At 44.0% G+C, this 27,101-nt stretch overlaps 1 protein-coding gene across 1 annotated transcript in view; it reads right to left on the bottom strand.

Moving 5' to 3' along the window:
• Positions 1-27,101, bottom strand: part of LCP1 (lymphocyte cytosolic protein 1) — a 343,090-nt gene that overhangs the window by 111,246 nt on the left and 204,743 nt on the right. Inside the window, exons 7-9 of the mRNA XM_069639280.1 lie at positions 25,631-25,796; positions 12,020-12,162; positions 4,071-4,166 (exon numbers count right to left, since the gene is read on the bottom strand). Of these exons, the coding sequence (XP_069495381.1) occupies positions 4,071-4,166; positions 12,020-12,162; positions 25,631-25,796 (405 nt within the window). The remainder of the gene's footprint in view (positions 1-4,070; positions 4,167-12,019; positions 12,163-25,630; positions 25,797-27,101) is intronic.

The following is a 27,101-nucleotide window of genomic DNA, read 5'->3' as shown; positions in this document are numbered from 1 at the left end:
GTCTGCAGAGGTGCACCAGGTAGATGCAAGAGGACATCATCCCCAGGAGGGACTTGATGGACCTCACCCTGGCCACGTCTGTGGCTAGCAGGCGCTGCACTTTGCCTAGAATGGTCTTCGTCTGTTCTTCCGACGGTGCCGCCAGGCGCCTCACTGTATCGAGCTTCGCTCCCAGAAACCGGGCCACCTGCGACGGCACCAGGTGGGACTTTGGGTAGTCTATGGCGAATCCCAGGTCTGTGAGCAGCTGGACGGTCCTCGCAGTGTGTTCGACAGCGAGTTCCCTCGTCCTTGAGCGGATGAGCCAGTCGTCCAGGTAGGGGTAGACGTGAATCCCCTGCAGGTGCAGCCGCGCCACCACAGGTGCTAGGCACTTGGTAAAGACCTTGGGGGCCGACTAGTATGCATCCTCCAGGTCCAACGACGATAGAAAGTCGCCTTCCTCCAGCTGTCCCAGTACGTGCTGGAGGGTGACCATCCTGAACTTTTGTGACCTGATGTATTTGTTCAAACGACGAAGGTCCAGGATGGGGCGCCAGCCGCCCGTCTTCTTCTTGACGAGGAAGTACCTTGAGTACACCCCGGAGCCCCGGAGCCTCTTCGGGACAAGCTCGATGGCGCCTTTCCTGAGCATCGCCCGTACTTCCAACAGCAGTTGCGGGACGTGATTTTCCTTCCTGGCCACAGGTGGAACGTGAGGGCACTTCTTCATGAATTCGATAGAGTGTCCTCTGGCCAGGGTTTCCAGCACCCAACGGTCGGTGGAGATGGACTTCCACACGCCGACGAAATTCATCAGCCGGCCTCCCACCGGGGTGCTTCGGTGGGGGCCCGAGACCACGGCCGGTTCAGTCCTGCTTGGAGGTGGTGGCCTTGCCGCCCTGGCCACCTTGCCGATGGCGGCGAGGCGCTCCCTGCTTGCTGCGACCCCTGTAGGCCTCCTGAGACGAGGAGCGTGCCGCCTGGTGGTAGGATGACGAGGCAACGCTGGATTCCTTGGAGGCACCCTGTCTGCCTCCGGAGCTCCGAAAGGGCCGTCGTTGCTGAAGGGCTCCTAGGGCGCGGGCCGTCTCCGTGTCCATCTTTATGACTTGGAGGGATTTGTCCACCGCCTTCCCGAACAAGTTGCTGCCGTCAAACGGCATGTCCAACACCCTGGTCTGGACGTCCTGACGGAAGTCGGTCGCCCAGAGCCAACCCCGTCGTCGTAGGCAAACACCGTTGCCCAGCTGGCAGAACCCGGTATCGGCAATATCGGTTGCCACCATTATGGCATGGTCCGACACCACCTCACCTTCTTGAAGTATTTCCAGGGCCTCGGACCTCTTGTCGTCCGGTAGGAAGTCCAATATGGGGGCCAGCTTAAACTAGAGCTCCCTGTCGTAACGGGCCACGATCGCCAGGGCGTTGGCCGCTTTGATCGTCGTCGCCGCTGACGAAATGACCCGCCGCCCCATGGCGTCCAACTTCTTTCCCTCGCCGTCCGGCGGGGAATTCGACGTCGAGGCTCCTGACTACGCCGCTTTTTTCTTCGCCGCCGCCGAGACGACCGAGTCTGGTGTTGGCTGGGCCCTGAGGCACAGGGGAGCGGTTTCGGGGACCCAGTACTTCTTCTCGTACCGGTCCCGTTTGGCTGGTGCCGTGGAGGGGTTCTTGAGAACCAACAGGCCCTCCTCCCAGATGTCATCGATTAGAGGCACCGCGATGACAGTCTTCCTCTTGGCCTCCCGGCGCTGATAGAGGAAACCTTCCTTTTTCTGCTCCTCCGGGAAGAGCTGGAACAATTCGGACGCCCTGGCGATCATGGCGTGGAATGAGCCACTCTCGTCGGGCGGCGAGGCCCTTGCGACGGGAGACGGGAGACCCGTTCCGTCGTCGTCGCCCTGAGAACCCGTCGTCGAGCCCATCGCACCGTCATCTCCCGACTCGTGGGAGGATGAGGAGGGAACTGTAGGCCTTACGGGGGCGAGTGGAGGAGAGGGTTGGGTCCTCCGTCGTTTGTTCTGAGGACTTCCCGACGGGCCAGGTTGCGGGTCCTCCGGCCTGGGGCGTGGGAATCTCGTCCTTATCTCAGAGCATAAGGACTGGATCGCAGACAAAATGGGCGCCGAGCCATCCTGAGGCCTAGGTTCCGGCTGTGCCGGGAGGGAAGGCTGCTCTTCCTCGCCATCATTGTCTTCCTTGGTTATCTCCCGAGGATCTTCCTTATGGGATCGAACCTTCTCGAATTGACTTCGAGGTTCCTCACGGCCTCGGTCAGTTCCTCCTCCGAGGCTGACTCCGAGCTCGAGGAGGCTACCGTGCCCCCCCTCGCTTCTTCCATCATGGTGGCCATGACGATGGGCTGAAAAGAGGATTCCCTCCTTGGCGGCAGGGAAACTCTAGTCCCGGAGGCAGTCTCCGCTGGCGGGGTCTCTGCCGGCTTGGCCAGAGTCGCCGCGATCGCCTCGATAGAGGCCTTTGCCTGCTGGGTAGGGGCCTTCACCACCTTAGGTGCGTCCCGGGCCTTCTCCTTAGGGGAGGGGTGACGCCTTGCTCCCCCTCTTCCGAGATCGGACGGGGCTTCTCCCGAAGCTTACCCGGGGTCTCGGACTTCCTCTTCCCCGAACCGGAGCGCTGGCTCATGGTTGATGGTGCCGGGGAAGGCGCGCCCTGCCTGGCGACCGAAGAGCCCGACCTTTCGGCGCTCCCGGAGCCAGCGGACTCGCAGCGCTTGGCCTGGTGTTGGGCCCCCGTCGCCGGGGCGCCCACACAGGACTTAGAAGCCCGCTCGGACCCTTTCTTCTTCTTCTCACCCGTTGAGCCCTTCTCCAACCAGCTGGCGAGACGGGATCGACAGTCCCTCATGGTCCGCTCCGACAAGTTCTTGCAGAACTGGCAGTCCTTCTCTACATGAGTCTTGTCCCCATGAAGACAGTAGAGGCATCGCGAATGTTCGACTTCCTTAAACACATTCTGCAGCCCGCATCCAGGGCAACTGCAAAACAGCTTGGGTCCGGGTGACGAACTCGCGTCCTGGGCCATCTCGAAGTAGGCCGCGAATCTTCTGGAATCCTCCAAGAAGTTGATTCGACGAAATCTTCCCCCTTAAGAGGTGTAGGAAAATCCCGTAACGGGTAGCCGTTAACGGGAGTAGAAACGGTGGAGCTTGAGGCTCGATTAACCGAAAAAATGTGAAAATTCACCTGAAAAAGCGCGAAACATGCAGTAAAAGCTCGAGAGCTAAGCACGAGGACTCCCAACACTTGAACGTGCGGTAAAAATCTGAAGATGGCTGCCAGAGGCGGGGCTTAGGTAGAGGGCAGTCATTGGCTGTGGTCAGTATGACGCAGAGATCAGTGATTGGTTACTACTACGAAAGACAGATCAGAAACGAAACTGATACTGATTTTTCTTTACCGAGGATTCCCAGCCTGATGACGGGGAATATTCATGAGCATGTGAATCCATGCCAGACCCCATGCTGGAGAATGGCGGATTCGCTGCGCAGAATTACCGCTCATGCCAAAAAACTAACACCACCGCCCCACCACTCATAATCCTGTGGTAATGCCACAGGACCGAGGGGCAGTAACTGTAAACGATGTTGGTGGTAAATCAGCCGATTTACCGCAGAATTACTGCCAAACTTGTAATGGAGCCCAAAGTATTACTTTCCTATCACAGTATGTCACACTGTTATCTAGGAAACAAAGATAACTCTTTTTACTTGCAAGACTTTCCTGGGCCTGTTAAAGCAAAATGCAAAAATGGCTTAATGGACATGCTGACATTACAGATAAAGACACTTTACAGACACTTTTACTCAGTGTCTAAGGCAAGAGCAGGACTTCTACTGCCCACGCAACTGCAAGCAATGGATTTGGGACATTTGGCCAAGTGTAAAACCCCCAAAAATGGATAGCGGAAAACAATCCAGCTTCTTGCACATGTGTGAAATGGGTACACAACTTATCTATTTTCTTTATCAAACGTATTAAAAAACAGAATACATCTGCCAAGCCCCCAGAATGACATGCACATCATGGAATTCCACGAAAATCTAGACATGTTGAGCCATCGCTACTTACCCTGAGGCCTGTCAAGTCAATGTCGATGGGAGGAAGGCTGTCCTCGTCCCCCTTTGGAGCCACCTGGTTAAGTAGGTGGTAATATGCCTTGGAGTCCTACGACAAAACAGATTGGAGACAAGAGTCACAACTAGACGAATTACAATGCTTATTTATTTTATTTTATTTCATTTTGGGTTCTTGGCCACATCAGGGCAACAGCAGCACTTCTGCTTGATATTAACTTCAGAGTAGAAGAACATATTGTATATTGTCAAAAATAATTGAGCTACTTACAATTACAATACGAGACTCGACGTCGAATAGGTTTACTGACTTGTGAAATCATTTTCTTGGTTAATGAACCATTGCTTAGATTTGGCAGCCAGCCAACAGCTTTAATTTGTAAAATAATCATTAGATGGCCAGCGGAAACCTGCAGTCCTAAAGATGGGTTGGCCTTTGACTCTGATCCTAAGTAAGGGGAAGCCATGGTCCACTCTTGTCAGGTTTCCTGTGTGATTTAAAACTTCAGAAAGCCCAGTGATCAGACCTATTCTGGGCGTTGGCAAACAATGCAATGCCTTTATCTTGGAAATAAGCTTAGTATCAGAGTGCAGTTGCCTTAGAAGCTGCCACACAAATGTCCACATCAATGTGTTTTGGATAACAACTTTAAAATTACAGAAATTTTCGGTTGCAGCACATTATTTCATGTAACATGATTCTACACTCACAGACTTTAGGTAACAAAATACTTGTGTTTTGGCCTGCTATTTTCTGGGAATGCAACAACCTGGCTTTCCTTTGAAAGTACTAATAGGGTGTGGGGTACCCCATAACAATAAAAAAGGTTGAATTCAGGGCAACCAAATGTAGTCAACCAAAATGTAGATGATTAAATACTAGTTACAAACACACAAGGTCTTAAATAGCGCCTCTCACATAGAAGAATTCCAAAGTCATCTACTGCGTTGTGTAAGTATTAGGATGTGTATTATGAGGTTTTAATCTCATTCGAAAAATATAACAGTTAATTAGTCAAAGAGAAAAAATATTCCTAGAGGAATTACTAGCAATAGCATAGACTGAAGTGTACAATAAAAAAAAAGCATAAGGTGTAAAACCACATAAATTCTACGGTGGGATAGGATCCAATCGAAAGAACGTTACCACGGGTAAGTAACTTGTTCTTCGAATGGATTGTGTCCTCCCACATATTTCTCATCTTTGATAGACACCCAAAGCAGCACCAATTTTGGCAGTGGGAGTATGAATTTAGAATTGTCCTTAAAAATGATCAAGGACAGAATGAAGGACAGCCTTTCCAAATCCTCCTTCCCAAGTGGAAGTTGCGCCGAGACAATAATGTTTCACAAAAGGGTGAATATTAGACCAAGTGGCTGCCACACAGATGTCCTTAACTGGCACCCCTCTCTGTGGAGCAGAAGATATTTCCATGCCCCTTGTAGAATGGGCCCTCTGACCTTCCGGAGTAGTCTGTACCATTTACCAATAGCCAGTCTAATCCATCCGGATAGGGTTTGTTTTTTCACTGCCAAACCTAATTTATGACCAGTATAACCACTAAATAACTGATCATCTTGGTACATTTTAGAGATTCTAGAGATATGGAAACTGAGAGCCCTTCTTGGATCCAGTCTATGTAGCCTCTTCTTTCCAGGATGAGGAGGTGGGTAAAAAGTTGGTGAAATCATTTTTTGTGACAAACTGAAGTCAGAGACTATTTTTGGCAGAAAAGAAGGTTTCCCCTTAAGAACAACTTTGTCCTTATAGAAAACCATGAATGGAGGTTTACATGAGAGTGCCTGCAATTCGCTCACCCTGCAGGGTGACTTTTCTGCTACTAGCAAAATAGTCTTTAAAGTTAATAGTTTTAAAGGACATGAATGCAGTGGTTCAAATGGAATACATGTTAGAAATTTTAATACAAGTTTTAAATCCCATACAAGGACTGGAGAGGTGGAAACACATTAGTGAGTCCCTTAAGAAACAGAATGATAAAAGGGATTTCAAATTATGAGGTTTAATCTGAAGAGCGCTTGAAAATTGTAAGTGCTGCCAGATATCCCTTTATTATTCCAATCTGGAGCCCCAGATTTGCTAAGTGTAACAAAAAAGATAACACCGTAGGTATATCACATTGAAACGGATACTCGTTCTTATGCCTGCACCAGCTGCTGAACTTGTTTTGTTGCTGGCCTTCTGGCCGAAAGCTAAATTTCCATTACGTCATCCGGGAGGTCCCAATCGTTATATCTCACCCGCTCAGAAACCATGCATGAAGGCTGAGTGTTTTGACCTCTGGGTGGAGAACCTGACCCTTTGTGCTCTCTCTCCCCTTTTCTCTCTCTCTCTGCATCCCTCTCTCTTCCTCTCTCTCTCTCTCCCTCTCTCTCTCTCTGTCAATCCTCACGTGATCAGGATGTTGGGAAAGTTTGGGAAATCCATTATCCAAATTGCTCCGGATTGGGCCAGGAGGACGTAGTACCCGGACCTTCTGGACATGTCCATCTATCCTCCAATACGTCTTCCACAAAGAGAGGACCTTTTATCTCTCTCCCTCCTTTGCAGCGAGGGAGAGGGAGAGAGAGAGGGAGAGAGAGAGAGAGAAAAGCCTTTTTTGGAGAGCAACATGAAATGGTAAGATTGGAATTCTCTGTGGACTTCGATCCTGTATGTCAGTCAAATTATCCTGCTCAAATGGATGAGCAGGCCTACTGCCTAACAATTCCACTACCTTGCCCATCAGTTGCCTATATGAGGCATCAGCATGGTCAGAGGGGTCTGGCTTTCCAAATTCTAATTCTTGTAATGTATCTACACCACAAGCTGTTTGAAGATTTTTGTACAAATCTTTAATCCTGGACTCCTCTGAAATTAATGATGCATCTGGTATATTTGGAGTACCATATTGCAAGCCAAAAGATGGAGTATTATCATCAGAAGGCTCATGGTCTTCATTTATTGATGTTAAGGACTTAAAGAAATCCTTTTTGGCAAAGGCTTGTAAATCTTTTCCTGTGTCGATCGAGGCTTCGATAAAGTCATCGAGAACAACTTCGAAGTCAATAACGTTGTTTTCGACTGTATCGTCGAGGACTTTGACACAGGCATCGACAGCTCTTATGCTGATGGCGTTGATGGAATTGACCTAGTTATCGTCGAGGTTGTCGGCTTCTTTGTCTTGGAAGAGGCACTCGAAGGACTAGATTCTCTACTTGTCGAAGTCCTCGACGATTTTTCGTTGGTTTGAGACTTTGATGGCTCTTGTTGAAAATCAGACTTACTCGAGGGTTCACAGGATTTAGTCTTTGACAGGGGCATGATCTTTTTCCTTCTCTTTTGAGGGGTTTGGATGAAGACTAAGAGTGACGTGATCGACTCCTCAATCCAGATTTTTTCTTAGATCTCTACCGTCAAGTAGACTCAACTCGTCTGACTTTCTTTTCTTCGAAATATTCTAAGGGGACTTCAAAGGGATCCTTCTCACAACTAATTTACATTTACGCCCCCATAGAGCTTTGTTGGTCATTGTCTTACAGGCATTACACTCTGTTTTGCGATGCTCTGTGCCGAGGCACCACAGACATACGCAGTGGGGGTCGGTGATCGACATTTTTGCCCCACAATCCTGATATTTTTTTAAACCTGTCTTAGGCGTCCATGAAGTCGACAAAGAAGACATTTTAAATATAAATGTGTTGAACCAGAGTTCGATGAAGAACTAAAGCACGTTGTAATTCTTCGAAGCGAAAACTGCATCGCAATAACGGAACTGAAGCCAACGGGTGCTGCGCAAGCTACATATACTGCTCATGACATTGACAGTCGAACGGAGGCCCTCGGGACATTGAGTCGACGGGACCTGCCCACAGCACCCTCTGTCGAGGAACATTTTTTTCCAAAGTAGCTGATGCTGGAAAGCAATATCAAAAATGAGGAATACATGGGAGGACACAATCCTTTCGAAAGAGAAAATATAAACTCACATGAGTATGTTGCATCACTGCTAATCTTGTTTTTACCACAAAGAAAATGTGCGAATATAGAATAAAATAAGGTTCTGTGGCTAGGGTCAATGTTTAACTGCATAATGTGGTTAAACATATTGCTATAACACTATGCCGTGGGGTTTGTGCACTGCAGCTAGGCAGGTTGATTTGATTAATAAGTTGTGCTAATTTAAGTGATCTCGAATGTATTCGCACCGTGGCATGCGTGTTGTACCATAAGAAGGTGTCATGGTGATTGATTGACATCCATAACGTGACGATTTGGCTATATTTTGCTGGACCACACTTGACACTATAATTCTGCTCTGATCCTGTGCTAAAAAAAATGCTTTAAACTGTTTTGCTGATAGTCTAAAATGCGCCAGAAAATATAACATGCTTTTGTGTTTCTATTCATGAACTTAAAATACACTGGGCAGGCAGCGTTGCTCTCTGTATGCTTAATTATTTGCTGCCAACAAAAAGTCGAATCCCTGAAAGTGACCCGTGATATGAGATGTACTAGGCTAATAGTTAACCACTTACCCGTACAATGGAGATTATATATTATATGACACAGAGGTCTGTTCACTTACAACTGATAGATACATTAACACACGGTGTACTAACTGAAACGCCGTTTTTACTTTCAGGAGAGTACAGTTACCAAACTGCATTGCTGCTTCAACATTAGCCCAGTACATCTCATATCATGGGTAAGCAATGCCAAGATGAGATTGAAAAATCACAATACACTTCATAATACTTACACAAAGCAGTACATGACTTTGGAATTCTTTTAAGTGAGAGGCGTTACGTGAGACCTTGTGTGTTTATCGTTTACTTTAACTTTAGAATTAGAGCATTCTAGGGAAGGATACCCGATTGTCTCGCGACTCCAGCCTTCCCTTATAATCTCCTACTTGTAGCGCATGGTACTGATTTACTCCCATCATTTTACATATTAAATGATAGTCTTTCAAACGATGTAGAACCGAATAGACAAGACGATCTGAAACGAGTTGAAGTAAGTAAGTGCTGCACACATAGATAGATGTGAAACAATGAGACAAGGAGGAATTTGTACAGAAGAGTTCATGACTATTGACAATTCGGATGGATATATATTTGCCATTTTTAGCAGACCTCATTAAACAATCCACATTCTGTGTTCAGGTATACTCTGACAATGCTCGGCTGCATTTATTCAAATTTTCTGCATCTTGGGATGCTCACATCAGAATTACTATATCTGATTACAGTCCGGTCAGAGTCCAGGATATCCATCAACTGTCTGTGCCCACAGACAGCTAAAACAGGAATAAAACGAATGGTCACTCCAAACTGAACCATCCCTTCTTTCTTTTGTTAGCCAAAATAATTATGTCCAGAACCCATTTGGATCATGTGGTTGAAAATCTTGAGTCTACTTTTACTTCGTCCAGTTCAGTGGTTTATGCAGAACTCCCAACTGTGAATAAACTTGTGTCTAGGCGATTACGGTAGATAAGAGCTCTAAGCCATAGGCACACGAATGATTTGCCCAGGACCACACAGTGCTTACAGCCAGGTAGGAAAGATGAAATTATAATCCAGTGCTCCTGACCAGATTTCTGTAATTTGTTCCACATTGCAAGAACATATTAAACAATCCATTCCTTTCACCCTAGGTTATTAATGAATAATGTTCATTCTTTAGGTTTTGTCTCATAGTTGTTGCATCAAAGACAGAAATGTAGCGAAGGTCTATTGTATCAAGGGGCATTATTGGATTTGCGCAAGTTTATATCTATGTCAGTCAAATAACCAGATGATTCCCTGCATTATCAGAATCCCTGGTGCGTTAAAGTGATGAGTAACAGTTATTTCTGCCTGCATCTGAAAGGTAATGGAGGTTAATGGAAGAATGGCCACTATTAGACTATCTCTTTATGTTTATGTTAATCTGTGTCACTTGATGGTGATGTTGAACAAACATAAACTAATACAAATATCATGACCAAGTGTGCCTTTTAGGAACTTAATTTCTAAGCAACACGGCCTCCAAACACTAACGCAAGAATTAAAATACTTAGCTGGTGATTATTTGAGGGGAAAACGTTTGTACACATTGTTCACCTGGTTAATCTGTAACAATGTTTTGTTCTATTTTTTAGGATGGTTATATGTTAGAAGTTAGAAAATAGGTATGAATATGTTTCCCCTGTCCTGCTGTATAGACATGCTATTCCATAAATACTGATTCCATCCGAAAGGTTGCTGTGAAATAATGTATACAAAATAAATGATGCAAAGTAAGGTGAAGTAATCCAGTTGAACCCATTTCACTTTAAGTCATCTGTCTTGCTTCCAAGGCGAGCATGTTGCCCCTGAGCTATCCTCCGGAGCCTCAGTGCGAATTGTAGTTATTCTATTTAATCTTGCTGCAATGTCTGATATATCCATTGTAATCGAACCCTTCCTCTCGGCTTCTTTTATTGAGAATGTAGTACCTAGAGGCAAATTAGTTTGTGGTGTGTGCTAGACAAATTTATAAGCATATAGTAGATTAAACCAGTCTTGTTGAAAGTCATACACTAATTAGTGGACTAGCTTGAAACACATGTCAACACATTCTGTGCCCTGGAGCTTCATGCATAGACTCATTTGCCAGGCCCTGTCGGAGTGGTATTAACTGCCCATCGATGATAGCAGCTACAAAATGGTGCAGGTACCTGGGCATCTAATAGTAATGCCTAGCAAATGCCTAATAATGATACACAAGCCGAAACTGTTTGCTTTGACAATGCTTACTTTTAGCAGGACTTCAGTGACGGACACACATTGGGCTTATAAATAGAGTGGCCGAAGGTAGACCTAGATAAGACACTTTTATTACACAAGTAGCACGTTTACAGCTCTAATTAAGCCATTAATTCTCAGAAGTCTGCTTTTAAATAATACTGGCAGGTGCTTTGAGTGCCCAGTTTGATGGTAAGGCTTGAGTAAAATGAGCTCAAGGAGTTCCCATGAGGAAGTGTTTTGGTGGGGAGGGGCAGGAACTGGGTGGGAATGGCCAGTGGGATTAGCTTGGCCATGCACAGTCAATGGGTGGGCAGATAAGCAAACAACACCTACAAGCGTTGTGTCCCAAATGCCATTTCTCCCTATATGTACTCTAATGCATTAGTTTCAGTTTATAGGCCAAACAAAAAAATGGGAATGTTGAGTAGAAACATGTAGGTTACACAAACTTCAAAAGTGAGGGCCTAACTATTTCAGGGGCACCGGATGCTTGAGCAACCTCCAGAGTGGAGGAGAGCCATAAGCAGTTAAGGAGTATATGTAAGTATGAATGTATAACGCCCATACCAAGCAGGGAAGCAATGGGGTGCTGTACCTAGCAGATGCAAATACTGGTGCGGGGTAGTGCAGCATCTGAGATAATGAATAGCAGAACAGATGCAACATCCAGAAGGGGAACATTAAGGTCGAGTGGAGCAGCAGTGATTGGTGAGAAGCATTGGAGTGCCATGAAGACCAAGACCTCAGGGTGGTAGGGTGATTAGGGAGTTTTTATTTCCCTGAATCCAAATCATTAGTGGAGAGCTGACACATTGCCAAAGATGAGGGGAATTGAACTCCAGGTCTCGAGGGCCACACCTATGTTGTCTTTTCAGGATATCCCTGGCTAATGTTCATGAGTTAAATTTGCAAGATGCTGGAAATTTGGCCAGCTATAATGTTAAGGAAGACAGGTGGGAAAAGCTATGAGGACACTAACTAGCTAGCATAGAGATGTAACCAAATGTTTTAGTAATTTATTGGACGTGCCTATACTATGCGCTAACACAAGGAGGATGTCTCCAGCCCAGCATCAATGAGAGTTCACATTTCTTACACTATACGGTGGGCTTAACTGTGAGAAAAAACACATATGCATTATATATTGTGCCATAGCTGGCCAGGGTTTACCTTGATGTCTGAGCTGAAGTTGTTGATCTTGTTGCAGCCGGCATTCTCCAGGTGGTAGTTAGTCCATCTCAGCAGCAGCTCCTCGGGGGATAATTTCATCAGATCCTCCAGGCTCTCCCCTTCTCGCAGGAGGGCTACCAAAGCTGCAAAGGCACGGGCATAGAAGTACTATGAGCACCAGTACGCATGCAAGAACATGGTTTTAGTTCATCCTTTAAAAATATCCAACACACAACCGTGCTTGATCCTGTGAAACAACACGTGTTCGGCAGAGTGGTTTGGAAGGAGAGTAGAGTAATTTAAAGTGCAATTCTCTGCTAGCGGAGCCACCGTTCCAGCCAGACCACATAGGTTAGTACATTCATTAAAAATGATTAATTCATTTTGTTAACACTTGTGACTACTCAAGCCTTTTGTCTAAGCATGTAACAAAATGATAAAATACACAGACTAAATGTAGAACAAATGTACACCCTGCATAAAAAATGTAAAAAAACACTTCACAATGGTGCCATCCATTTCTAGAATAGTTGGGGTTCCTGCACATGTAAAGGGCTGCCTCCAGAGCGTCCCAGCTCTATGGGGCGCAGTGAAGCTTGATAAAATACGAACTGCATCATAATGAAGGCTCAAAGTGTTAGCCTTTGTTCCCACTCAAATGGAAAGGTTTGTACGCATGTGGGAAGTGTTGTGTAGTTTATCAAGGTGCTCCTGTGCCACCAACACACAGCTGAAAGCAACATAGTTCCATAGGCCTCTGTTTCTGTTCAAATCTACCAGAACAAGTCCTTTTTTATTTTGTTTTGCCAATGCACCAGCTTTTCTTGTCCGGGTCCCTGTGGCCATAGGAGGCGTTGATCTAATGACACCCTTCCCTCTAGCTGTATTTCTGAATTCAGGTCTCCATCTAGCACCACATGTACTGCGCTTGCTCCCCTACGTGAGTGAGATGGAGTATCCACGAAAAACTTCTCAGAGTCTCTGACCTTCCAGGCACCTGCTAAATAGCCTGCCATCACTTTGGTCACTCTGGGTGAGGCATCAGCCAGTAAAACAGAATCGCAGAGTCACCATGTGTTGTTCCAAATGTCCATAGCAGGCCTACCCATGTTAACCTTTGAACTTTTCTGTAGTTCTGGCACAGCAGCGGAAAAGCTTTCACACCAGACACTAGCAAGTTTATGACCTGTTGAAATGTAATCATATTAAAAGGTCCCGCTTCAAAATGACGAGTCAGAAAACAACCTGGCAAAGCTCCATGCTCGGGATAAGAAATAAAGAGATAGTTCACCGGTTACGCGGCTGCGTGTACTTATTTCTCATTACAAATTCAGAACCTGTCATCTGCAAATACAGGACAATGGCGACAAGGATGGGATAGGCTTGCGTGGCTACATTCACATCCCATTAAAAGAAATATATAAATATATATATACTTTTTTTTCTCCTTTCTCTTGTTCCTGCAAGACCAATAAACACATGCTCCACTACACCTGCAAAATGTCGGAGCAAGGACAGGAGCACCGAGAATGCCATGAGGACGATATGCCAGACGCAAGCGCATTCCGTAGGCCGGTGCCTTTCGACATACAAGATCAACAATCACTTGGACCAAGGTAAGAGAGATGGCTGCAAGCTGCTATAAGTGTGACTTCTGCTAAATACCATTCTAAAGACTGCCAGGACAGAAGCGTGCACTGACATGCAGGGGAGCCAAATGGAGAGTAACAAAGATCCTACAAAGGAATTGATATATCAGGGGACATAGTGGATATACTGGCGGCAACCAGACAAGAAGTCATGTTTCCCATAGCAGGCATTATCGCTGTGGACTGCCATTTCCACATGATCCAGATATGAAATGCCCGGCATTTGGACAGGAATTCACTATATGTGGTTGTGACAATCATCTGCCCATTGTGCGCAGTGCCCCGCCAAGTCGAACTCAGGGGTCCAAGTACAATAAGATGAGGCATGAACAAACCGCCCGCAGCATGGTGCCGAGAAGAGACGCAAACACCGGACGACCTATTGTGAGGCACGTACGGCAGATAACACGAAGATCTCCTTCATCCTCACTAGTGAATGAGAGAGCCCTGTGACTATGCATACACGATGAACGAGGGAGAACCCTGTGACTACGCATACACAATGAATGTTGTTACAACATTGGCTGAGAGCAACGTTAACATGAGGATAGGAGATCATGCAAGTTTCATGATCCACACATGAGCCACTCTTAACATCATATGCATCTCAGAGTACCAGAAAATGTCGAACCCTCCACGCCTGGTTCCAACCGAACTGAACATATTCCAATGGGGAATGGATCCCGAGTATTCTCGAAACTTGATCTCAACAAGGAATACCATCAGATAAAGATAGATGAGCAAAGTATATCTCTACCTTTGTCACACAGGTTGGGCTTTTTAGGTACAAAAGGCTCAGCTTTGGAATTTCATCGGCAGCAGAAATATTCCAGGAAAGCATGAGAAAGGTCATTTGTCACATCACAAACTGCTTTAACTACAGTGATGATATCCTGGTTGGTATTTGGAGCCATTGTTCCCTCCCTTGCTGTGAAGTGCTTTGAAACACATTGTGTATAGGCGCTCTATAAATAAACTATCACATCGTATCATTTCAGAGGAGCATGATGAGGCACTGCATAAAGTGTGCACCACACTGATGGAAGCAGGACTAAACCTACATCGTGAAAAGTGTGATTTTCGCAAGAAACATCCCAAATTCTTTGGGCATATATTCTCACTAAGAGGAATGAGTCCAGATCCAAGCAAGGTTGCTGCCATAACCAGGATTTCATCACCGGAAGACGTTAGTGATGTCAGATCGTTCTTAATATTGTGGGATAAGAGCCACCAACCACAGTTTGAAAGGGAGATTAAGTGATTTCTGTGAAACAGAAACTCTTCACAGAAGAGTGATATCAGCAATGTAATTAAATTGATTGCAAAATAATGGCTCCCATTACCCCCATGAATTCACAATGACATAAATAAATACAATCTCAAACCCTTCCATAGAATATGGAAGGGTTTGCGATGTTATTTCTTTTAGTGAATGTGAATTGAGTTGGTGGTGGACACATGGATGCAGCAGCTGCACAGCTGCCGGGTATTGGTGCCATTTAGTTTGGGTATAATTGGGTACATACATATTGTTTGTTGATGCTATGTGCAGTATGATATGAATGTATTCTTTGATATCTAGTTCACACGCATGTTTGTATTTCCCCCCTGCTGTGTAACACATCACTGGTACATTATCTGGTCGGTATTGAACATTTTGTTTATTATTTTTCCTTTTTGCCTTTGATTCAATGTTTTGTCTAATGATCTTTGTGATGATACATGCTCATCTTGGAACATATCTTTATTTATATAATGGAATGATTATAATGTACTATCTTTGAATGATGATGGTGATGTACCAGCCCTGATGAAGACCTATGTTCTTTGAGGTTGAAACAGGTGCTTGCAAGGCCAAGAACATGATCATAGTGTATTAAAAACTGAGACTGCATAACATTAAGAGTCTGAAATTTGCGTGTGTTAAATAGCGGATAGAATGAATCCTTCTAAACACTTTCAGTTGCGTTTTTGAGTGTTTTGTGCATTTGACAGACACATTAATATTCTTTTTCCAGTGTCAGGCCTGTTGTGGGAGTTAGGGCCTGTTGTCTTAGGTCCATGCATGCAGCAATAGCATAACAATTTATCTAGCATCAGTATATTGTTTAACAATTTACCTTATCAGTGAGTGGTTTGCGCAGGAGTATTAGTCGCTTGACCCAACTATTATAAAATAACATAACAAAGACAGATAAATGTGCCCTTGTGATCCCATTATTCACATAACAGACGTCATTCAAAAAGCGGTACATTATTCTGCATCAAAAGAATACATGAATAAAAATACCAAACATTTTTTGATCCAAACTTTTCTCTTAACTCTGGTCCTTTATTATTTTCCAAAAACTCAGTAAAATGTAAAAAAACCCTCTTGGAAGACCAACTGTGTTTTTGAAAACATATCTGAATACATAGATCTCAGACAATCTATTTTAGAAAAAGGTGAATGTTATATCAGAGATATGACAGATCAAATTAAGTAAAGTAAACCATGGAAAGATTACAAAGAATTATACCCTTTTAGCTAAGACAGGTATGGTTGGAATGTACAGCAACATAACTACAAATGAAGGCATTCAAGCAGTGAATACATTTACTTATTTTACACTTAACGGGCATCAGCATTTTTATTGGTCCACCTGAAGATAGATTTTATTAACAATTACTTTAGATTCAATAGTCAACATTTTTGGCAACTAATTGGTACATTTATAGGTGGGACGTTCAGCCCAAATTTTGCAAACATTTAAAAGGGCTGTTTTGAGACATAATTGATTTTTAAACATATGCTATGGCAACAATATGGAGGTGACTGGCTCTGCTTTTTTGATTATAACGTGAATAAGTCTCAACAAACATTAAACACTTTCCTAAACCTTTAAACTAAGTGTATATAACCATCAAATGTACTTTTGAAAAGGCTCCCAAGTAGTATGTGTTTTAGATACTTGACTTGAATTAAAAGGTCAGGTGTTTTAACATATATCAAAAATCCAAAGATACTCGGAATTACAAGCTGATTCAGAGCATCAAGTATCAGAGGCAGAGTCTCCTACATTAGAGGCTATTCTGAAAGCATTTTGATTTCTACAAAAGCTAGGCCCCTTCAAGCTCTTAGAGCGATCTTGACCACATAAAAACACAAAAACACATTGTCTGATTTGTATTTTATGAAATTTTCTCTAAATAGTATTTAATTTGTAAACATTGGCCGATTTTAATGCAAGAAACCTTAATGTAAATAAATATTAAATATTTTCTTTATTTGCACTGAAGTGTTGAACAAACATTGTGGATAAAATTATACATACAGATTTACCAATGTAGGGTAAGGCACAAAAGCATCCCAGAAAACAAAAAACGTGATCATTCCCATGTTTGGACTGTAGCTATTGTTACAATGTGATGAATGGTGATAATTTTGTGATCCTAAATCAGTGTGACATATTCTCTCAACGATTATACATCATGCATGACAGATCATGTGATCTACTTATTGAAATTGGGATAAAATATATGTGGGGCAGACTTGAAGACACATTAAAGAGTGTCTCATTGAGCACAAAATGCAATATTGAGACATTTTAATAACAGGTCATCACTTGCTCAATATTTCACTGAAGCTTCCCATAATGTATCAGAGTTATGCTTTTCTTAATATTAGAACATATTAAACCATATCCCCACAGAAGTTTCTGTCAGCCTCATTTATCACAGCAGGACCTGTGTTGGATTTATTATTTAGAGAGTAAATAGCCTCAACTAATGAATGATTACATATCATGTAGTGTATATTATAATTAGACATTTTCCATGCATCAGGCATCACAAATGTAGACTTGAAGTATTTTGTCAGTGTTTATAATGTCATCAGAGATCTAAGTGTTTTCGCTGTCCATTGCGACACTTTGAGTTGGTACTTGGTGTCTGCACAACGATTATTGAGAGAATATTACTGCTGTTTTAGCAATTACTGAATTATTGTTAATAGTCAACGGGTATGATCTTTTATTTCTCAACCATGACAGATAGCAAATCAATTATGTGTTAGAATAGTAGTTAACGTTTTTTACTGATATAAAGTTTTCGAATTTGTCTTCAGCATTTCATAAAGAGGAGAATGGTCCTCAAAACGTTCTTTTGTTTGAACAAGTGCACACTTTGACCAAGAATTGTATCTATGCTTGTTTTGTTATTAGTTGATTGGGCACACCCATGGGACCCGTGCAGCATCGAAAATTAACTATATGGTTGCAACACGAAATTGCAATTGCGAGGAGCAGAGTACCCGGATATTGACGCTGGCAAGCACCTTGGAGAAGGATGGGGAAGTTGGCCAGGAAAACAGATTTCAACCTTTCCCAACCACAGTACCTTTAACAAGCCCAAAGGGTTGTACACCCTCTGCCAATTACGATATTTGTTCCTCTGTCACTTGGGGTGGGGGCCAACCAATGAGCAGGAGATGATATGGAGACTTGCTGCTGATTCTTCTAAGGGGCCACATGTGCTGGATGCAGTCCCACCTCTGGGCCTCCTCATCTGCAGGTTCTCCTTTCTGGCAGAGAGTTAATGACTGCACAGATGCACAGCCATCTGCAATGGAATCAATGAGGCACCCACCTTCTCTGCCACATCTGTGATGAAACATCACCCAATCTCTTAAGCTCTGAATTCTGGCAGTGCAATAATGCAGAAAAGGAGGTTGAAATCAACCTGTTATTGATATGTTGTAGTTCGAAGACGAGTAATAGATCTCTTTATTCGAGATAGTCAATTTGTATCCTGCAGTGTACAACGTTTTGTTATTTCTATGACTATATATGTCTGCCAGGTGCACGTCTGACAGGTGTCCAGTCAATTCGTCGAAAAAAAACTGGTCGACTGCAATTTGGTCGACGCAATTTGGTCGAAAACCAAATGATCGAATTTTTTTTTTATTTATATATTTATTTTTCGGGTTTTCGTTTAGTTAAAAAAGGGGTTTTTAGAGAAAAAAAGCGGGTTGGGGGGGGGACCCCCCAAAAAATTTTTTAAAAAAGGGTTAAAATAAAAAAAAAAAATTTCGACCATTTGGTTTTCGACCAAATTGGTTCGACCATTTGTCTGGTCGACCAATTTTTTTCAACCAAATGTCTGGCAACCCGTCTGACAGTCTGCTTTCTTTATTTGCTGGTAGAGCTCTGTTGTTCAAAGTCGAATCTTAAAGAGTGGGACATGGGTTCCGAACTTGCTGTGCCTAGAGATCCAAGCTCCACCTCACTGATGCAGCCAAAACAGTCTGTGGTTACTTGTAGTCTTGTGAAGAAGGGATAGGAGCTACTAGTCTGGGTTTAATTGCCCCATTTGGGATGGGAGCAAGCCCGACTTGCATATGGTCTTTTACCTCCTGTAGTGGTATGATCAGTGCTCTCGGTAAGATTTTGAAGTCAGAGTATTTTACTTCCTATTTTTTAAAGTTGGGAGTAAAATGATTTTTAGAGGGTAAAAAGGTAAGTCCAATTCCCAATGGGAGTATCTTTTTATACGCGAGTAAAATATATGTTTTAACTGGACAATGGAAATGTTTTTGTAATAATTATTACTTTGCACAGAGTTAATCATTCAGCAACAGGCCCTGAGCAGGGGGGCGGGGGCATTATCACTTCAGGTAATGCCCCGGGTCCATACTTAACGAAGGGGCCTATTGCGATTAGTACCCCGGCCTAAAAGATTGGGGTACTAAGAGCATTATTTTTCTATTCAGAAACGCTCCAGCGTTTCAGAACAGGAAAAGAAAAAATGTCAAAAAATGGCCACCAGGGAAGGGAAAACAAAGTCCGTTTGTCTGGGTGAAAGCTGGAGCACAAGGTCCTACGTGTCAAATTCCTATTTTCTGCTGGGAGCATTTTTTCTCGCTATTTTGCCCATTTATAGTGAGTAAAAGTGGCTGATAGACCCTTTATCTGTAGGACTGGCTATGAAAGTCTGAGAAAACAACCATTGGATGTTACACATCTATGAATGTCCATGGGATGTTCGGGAGTTTTGAAGTGACTTGGGTTTTTACATATGCAGTACAGATCACAGAACAGATATGTTCAAATCGATAAAGCTGAGTAGGAGATTAGCAAGAGGAAACCGAGGGCACTATCCCTATGAGTGTTATCCTGATAAGAAAATATACTAAACTGTGCAGTTAAAACTCCTTGGTCTTGTAATACTCAAAACTGCAGAGATCTGTGTATAGCCTGCAAGTGATAGGTTTCGAACATGGGTAGGAACGATTACTACCTACATCTATCAGGCGTACAATTGAAGTGGGAATTCTTGTGAATTTGGGCCAGATGTGCACCTCTGCAGGTTTGGGGCAAATGCAATCACATATCATGCATGCCTAGGTCTGAATGTCATCCTTCCAAAGTTGATAAAATGAGTAACATTGTGGCGCAGCATATTACAATATGGAGCATTTGTTGCAGGCATGTACATTGTGAAGACCCCTGCCCAACCACTGGTGTGTGGGGAAAGAAGACCATTGGTGCCAGCTGCCACCAACCTCTCCCTGATTGAGGGTCTGGGGTTGGTGTGCAGAGGATCCCCTGGTTATCCCCCAATGCCGCATTGGAGAAACATTTTCCATTTTTCTCATCAAACTGCAATAGCGGCTGTATTGGTATTGGTATTGTTTATTTATAAAGCACTTAGACACAAAGCGAGTGCTTCAAAGCACTCCAAGACAGGGTGGAACATGGGATATAATCATTCATAAGGCCTTGGAGAATTCCAAATGATATACAATAATAAGCATACTAGGCATGTCGACATTTCTGCTAGTTAAAGTGCGTTAGCAGATAGTGGGGGAAAGCAGGGAGGAGGAGGAGAAGGGGGTACATGGATAACAAACTGACAGTAGTGCAAGTGTGTGCAAGTAGTGAGGGTGGGACGGAAGAGGGAGAGGGAGGTGGAGGCATGTAGGAACTCCAGAGGACATTTCTTGCTAATCAACACAAGTAGACATTGACATAAGGGGAGTGGATCAGGGGAGAGAAGTGGGTAAGTTGGTTGGGCATTTTATAATGTGCCACTAACGCAATGCTAGGGGGTGACAAGGGGAGACAAGGGTCAGACAGACAACAAACTTACTGGGTTGGGTGCATTCAGTGTGTGGAAGTGCGCAGAGAGGAAGTGCGAGGGATGGGAGAGGGTGGATGAAGGGTAGCCGGTATGATGAGAAGTACCTTTTTTATTGTTTTAAGGTGAAAATGACCTGCTCTACACACTGCAGACACTTGGTCATTCATGGAAAGGGAGGCCGAAAGAATCACTCCCAAGTGCTTCACCTTAGTCACTGGAACGGGAAAAGCGCCAAGAGAAGAAGGCCAGAATGAAGACACCAAAAGTGAAGAATCATAAGGGGCGCCTACCACCATAACCTCTGTCTTGTTTCCATTCAACTTCAGCCAATTTCGGCTCATCCACTCTCCAACGGCCGCCAGGCACTGATAAAGGTGCGACGACATCTCAGCTTGATCAAGATCTAAACGGATCAGGATCTGAGTGTCGTCGGCATAAGCATAACACCTGACGCAGAGGGAGCGGATGAGACAGATCAAGGGCTAGATGTAAATGTTGAAGAGAATGGGAGACAAGGCAGAGCCCTGTGGAATCCCGCAAGTAAGGTGGCATAGTCCAGGGGATAAGTGTACCTTGTCCAGGAGAGCCAGGTTAAGTGCAGAGGGTTATCTCTTTGGGAAGTGCATAGTGCAGCCAGTAGTGTGGGGGCCAGGAGGCAAGTGCAGGGACTGGTGTGGGTGCTTTGGACCTGTAAGGTTCTGAGGTGATCCAGGAAACCAGTCAAGTTTCTTGGATTATTGGGGCATCTGACAGCCAAACCCTGTTGGCTTTGCAATGGCTTAGTCACCATATGCTAAGGTATAACTCTAGATTTGAAGGTTCTGCAATCAAATGCTAAGTGCAACCCCAAACACCAATAATGCCTTCATATGCCGGGGAAATCACCATATGTGAGGTGGGGCCTCACAGGTGTTGCCATCATACACTCATTTCAGCCTCGAATGTCCCAATAGTGCATCTTCAACCCCTTTTAGTGACTATAATTAAAATAAAATTATAGCCCCACATTTTCAGGCGATGTCAACATATTCCAAGTGCACCCTAAAAGGTCCCAATAAGGCCATGAGCATGGCATAGTCAACAATGTAAGATGGAATTTCATACTTAAGCCAATTACTGATTGGGTCTCTTCTGTTCAGTAATATTGTAAAATCCTTTGAACAGCAGCAAGCAGTTCACGTTAGCCGGCCCTGCCTCACACAACTTTCAATGCTGAATCGGGAGTGTGACAAAGTGACTTCTCCCAGCAAAAGTACAAGGATGAGTAGTGGCTAAACCGCCTGCCTAGCTCTGACCCTTCTGCAAAACAGGACTGATCCCATCTTAAAGGTGAAATGGGCACAGTCAAGAGTTATACATAATCGTCTTTTGTGGTAGGACGGGCAGAGGGCTGGCTATAATCTGAAGAGTGGTGTGAATGTAAAACAGTAACCACCCACACAGCAAAGTACAACAGTCCAAAAAAAAAGGAACGGCCAATCAAGGTTCTATAAAAATCTATGCAATTCCATTAAACACACCATATGCAAAAATAACTAAATATAATACACTTCAATAACCAACCCCTGTGGAAAGAACACAGAATATGCAAGTGATAGAAAGATGCAGCACCCTTGGTAATGAAACAGGGGTGAAAGGCAATCAAGAACCACAATATTTGTCAAAGGATATATTCTTGTGTTATAAAAGGGAAGAAATAGTGGCCTAACCAGTCTCTGCGGCCCAAAGATGGACTTGGGGAGAGAGGGGGATTTGTAGTCAATAATGCGTTGTCGCTGTTCTTGGCAATTCAGGCTTTTTGAAGCTGTGCAGGCAGTGCAAATCTGGTTCTGATGCAGTGGGTCACGATTATCCAGATGGGGAGAAGGCATTCATTGTGTCGGGTTTAAAGCCAGGCAAATGGTGGTTTGAATTATTCCGCAGCAATAACCCGCTCCTCAGCTTCCGTGGTCTGGCAACAAACTGGTTTGAAAATGCAGCAACAGTGGTCTGAAGAGTTTGAAGACGTGCCAAAAGGCAGCACCACAAGTTCTGTTGGTTTGAATGCGTTTTGTGTCTCAAACATGGGGCTGGCAAACACATGAAGGGTTCCTTCATCTCCAGTGAGGTCCTGTTTACCAGCGTAGCTGGCAGGGAGGAAGGTCTCCAGCCACAGGTCACCCAAAATGTTCCCTAGACAGGCCAATCTTGCAAGTCTTGCTCCAGCAGCAGGTCACCCTTAAAGCCCTGAAGATAGTTTTGGAGCAGAGCTTGCCTCTGCCTTGGAACACCTACTAACAATCTACTAGACCAACAAGAATAACCAGCCCTAAATGCCTTCTGGTGCCCAGATTTAAACTGTCTACTATTGGATGGTCCAGCTTCCCAGTTAGGGCAGCTCAATTGTGGAACTCCCTACCTCACACACTTAGATCGGACCAAACGTTCAACAAATTCAGAAAGAACACAATAAAATGGCTCACTGAGAATGCTATGTAACCCTCATTCTCCCCATTCACCTACTGCATGTATTGTACCTGACATAAACTTGCTATTTTGTCACGTCAGCCTGCTGACTTGTTGTCATCATTCCGTTTGTACTTGTACTCTATTGCCTAACCCTCATCCTGTGGAGCCATGAAAACTGTTCTACCTTGTTCTGTAAACTTGCAACTGCTGTAAATTTGTAACTTCTGTAACCAAGCTGTAAGCCCACTTGTCACATGTGCCCTGCTACCTCTGGGTCACGTGCGCACAATAAATAAATAAACAAACAAACAAACAAACAAACAAACAAAACCTGTCTTCACCGCACAACTGGAGAGCCTTGGAAAGGACTGTTCTCCCAACAGGATCCAAACAAATTCTTCTTGAAGTGTTGAAGTGTAGGGATTAATCATAGCACCAGTGGGAGAAACTGTATTTTATAGATAAAAACCCACAGGTGATTGAATAAAATCAAGCCTGCTTTAAGGGGTCCAATCCCTGTCCTTGAAACAAGTGGCCTTTGCTTTCTGACACCCTACCCAAAGTGCTTTCTTCTAAAGGAAGTGGAAGAGACAGGAAGGAAAGAGAATTATAGAGAGAAACAAGATGGTGGAATCTTCCTCAACTATGCTGAGCTCCCTCAGTCTACACTAGCCCATTCTTTCCTTTGTCAGTAGCATAAAACAAGATGGTGGAATCTTCCTCAACTATGCTGAGCTCCCTCAGTCTACACTAGCCCATTCTTTCCTTTGTCAGTAGCATCAAAGGCCCTTTTGGTATGCCACAACATGGTTGAGGTAGTCCTTTTGTGTAGGATGCTGCTTTCCCAGGACAATCCCTGCTGAGAGGTGTACCCCTCCCCCAAAAAATGTGAAAGCAGAGGCACAGCCATTCAGTCTCTTCCCTTGTTACTGGCAGGGACAGGCTGTCTGACCAGAATACACATAACCCTTCCACAGCTGAGCTGGGTTCACAGTGCTGACACAAGTATGATATCAATCAGATGGGGCTTTAGTAACTATGAAAAAATACTAGCCACCACACGCTAACCTCGGGTATGGCTAATATTCAAATTTTGCAACTACCAACAGGGTAATAACTCTCATTATTATGTAGTTTAGGAACAGCAGTGAATATTTTACATGTGTCCTCTGCACTGCAGTGATTTGGCTGACACAGCAGCTGTCAAGCAGGGCACCTGGGACCTCTGAACCCGCTTTGTGCCACTGGAGAGCAGGAGCTGCAGATCAGGAGAATGATGCAGCAGGGCACATGCAACTATGCTTTTTGCATGGAGCTTATGAAAAGGGGATCTGGTTAGCAGATCACTCTTTCTGAGGTAGAATTGCTGTAACCTTTTATTAACTAATACAAATTTAAAAAGCCAAGGCTTCTACACCCTTTCCAGATGGGAGTGCATTCTTAGATAGCGTTCAATTAAAAAGAAATGACACTTTGTGCGGCGGGAACAGCCATTACCAGATTCTGCCCCACGTATCTTTCAATGCTAAATAAGCAAGGCATTCAATACGGTTCATGCCATGACTAAAGAACAGCAATATAGTTCACACCATTACAAGCTGTCATAATCTTTAAACTACATAATACAAAACCGGCACATATTTCAAACACGACAAGGAAGAGCGAGTGAAACAGTGTCCTGTGAAATGTCTAATGCATGGGCCACTTAAATGGTCACCATTTAGCAAATCGCACTGCCTCAAGAAATATACAAAAAAAAATTGGGTATTCTGACAACGTCCACAGACCGTCAGTCTTTCTCAGCAATGAGCTTGCAACTTGATTATGTATTTTATTTGTGCACTATTATCATGAGAAATAATTCATATTTATATACGCAATTAATTATTCTGATCTTGTAGTACGCTAGTTTCACTTCTGTATAGAGACCCGAGAAAGACACCTGTTCAGATTCTAGTTTGTCCCAAATCATTATTGATCAATTTATTAGGCCAAATGGATAGTTTTTACTGGAACTATCAAGGCCCAGAGACATCCAGGCACGTCTGTCAACGGTTGCTTCCTTCCATTCAAAAATGCAACTTCCAAAGTCACAATAAGGACAAAAGAACGAACACATTTTTGACAGAGAAGGCATTGAAAGTCTGTTCTTATTCTACTCCGTGCCATATAGTGAGTAGTATATACAGTATTGCTGAAATGTGAGAGCAAGCTTCGCCTACAGATCCATAAGCTTATGTATGGTTTCATCTGTGCTTTTCCACATAATTATGTTATTGGATATTCAATTTATAAATGCAAACATGCAAAATCCATTGTTTGAGCATTAATCAACAGGACTCTAAAGCAATACAGTTTTTGCATAGTAACAGCATGCCACTTCAAAGGAACCCACCTTCATTTCTGCTGAGCTCTATGTCGGCAAACAATCCAATTTTGATAACTTGCCACAAAAGACCCAAAACCAGGTATTGTTTCCCCTCTTTCAGGTCCTCGGCCCCAATGTTTACTACATGGCATCCAATAGCAGAGGCAGAGTTCAAAGCCAAATTCAAATTTTCCTGAAAAACAAAACAAGTCATAAGAAATCAAACTACTATATTTCTTCCATTTCAAATCAATGTAAAAGATATGAAATAGGGGTGCGCGAGGGTTCGGCAGAATCCACCTTTCCACTTTGCCTTAAAACACACCAGCATAAACATTGACAGAATTTCAATAGCTCTTCTTAGTATAGAGAGTTCAAATCAGGTGCACTGGTCTAGAAGCAAGCACAGTCTCCTTTATGTTCCAGGGGCAAAGCGGAGGCGCTGTAGCTGAGTCAGAGTTTGAGGAATTGGCCCCAAGATCTGGAACAGGCTGACACCCGACTCCACAAGAGCTATCTCTGAATGAGGAGAGGGCTAAAAATCCTCCTACTCTTGAAGGCCTTCGCAGGGTAAATCTGACCTATTTCATAATACTTTTGCGTGAATGCTTCTTGTGATTTACACCAGTGGTGGTATCGATTCCCTTGGGGGGTTTCGTTTTCTTTATTGAGGGACGCTCCCTATATTCCTCTTGCCACTCTCTCCCCATTTTATCCAACTCCCTCCCCAGACACCCTATGAATGGATTTGGGTGATCTGCCCAAAAGCGTTTTGTTCGCGGGCAGACTGCACGCAGTGAAACTGCTCGGCCCCCGTTTTGACCGTTATTTGAAAACGGGGGGGCGAGCAATTTTTGTCCTCTGCCTCCATTGTTAAAGAAGCGGGGGACACCCCTACAATCCCTGAGGCCGCAGATACTGAACATGGGTAGCGGGGAGCACTGCAGCCCCTGTTCAGTATTTTCTGACCCAAACTGTTTGAAAAAATTCAAACTAATGGGAGTGACCAAATTCGGTCAAATCCACCATGCATTCACATTTTTTCAAACAATTTGTGTAATACCCTATGAATAAGGAGAAGGAGGTGCAAGGGAACGCAGCTGCCACCATTTTTACCAGAATCATTCACGCACCTGCATTTTCACCTAGTAAACTTGGACCTGCTTGGACCTGCTTGACAAATAATTAAAGAGCACCTGGGTTCTGTAATCAGTGAACTTCACCTAATTTAGATAGGTCAGGGAGGGATTTCACTGAAAACCCGAGGCCCAAGGGAATGCAAAGGGGGCTGCAGCCTCTCTTGCCATTCTGATTCATGCTGTCTGTGGACTGCATGCAAATGGAGTTTTCCCTTCCTCTTTCACCTTTCCCTCCTACCCTAGAATTAGTAGTTACTAGCTCTCCTCACCGCCTTTCCTCTTCCTCTTCCTTTGCAAGCCAACTGAACCACCAAAGTGCATGCGCTGTATGTGGCACTATAGAAAACAGCCATAACAAA

This window comes from Ambystoma mexicanum, chromosome 7q (genome assembly GCF_040938575.1).
Source record: "Ambystoma mexicanum isolate Mex_15411 chromosome 7q, UKY_AmexF1_1, whole genome shotgun sequence".
Lineage (NCBI taxonomy): Eukaryota > Metazoa > Chordata > Amphibia > Caudata > Ambystomatidae > Ambystoma > Ambystoma mexicanum.
This window is presented reverse-complemented; position numbering and strand designations above follow the sequence as displayed.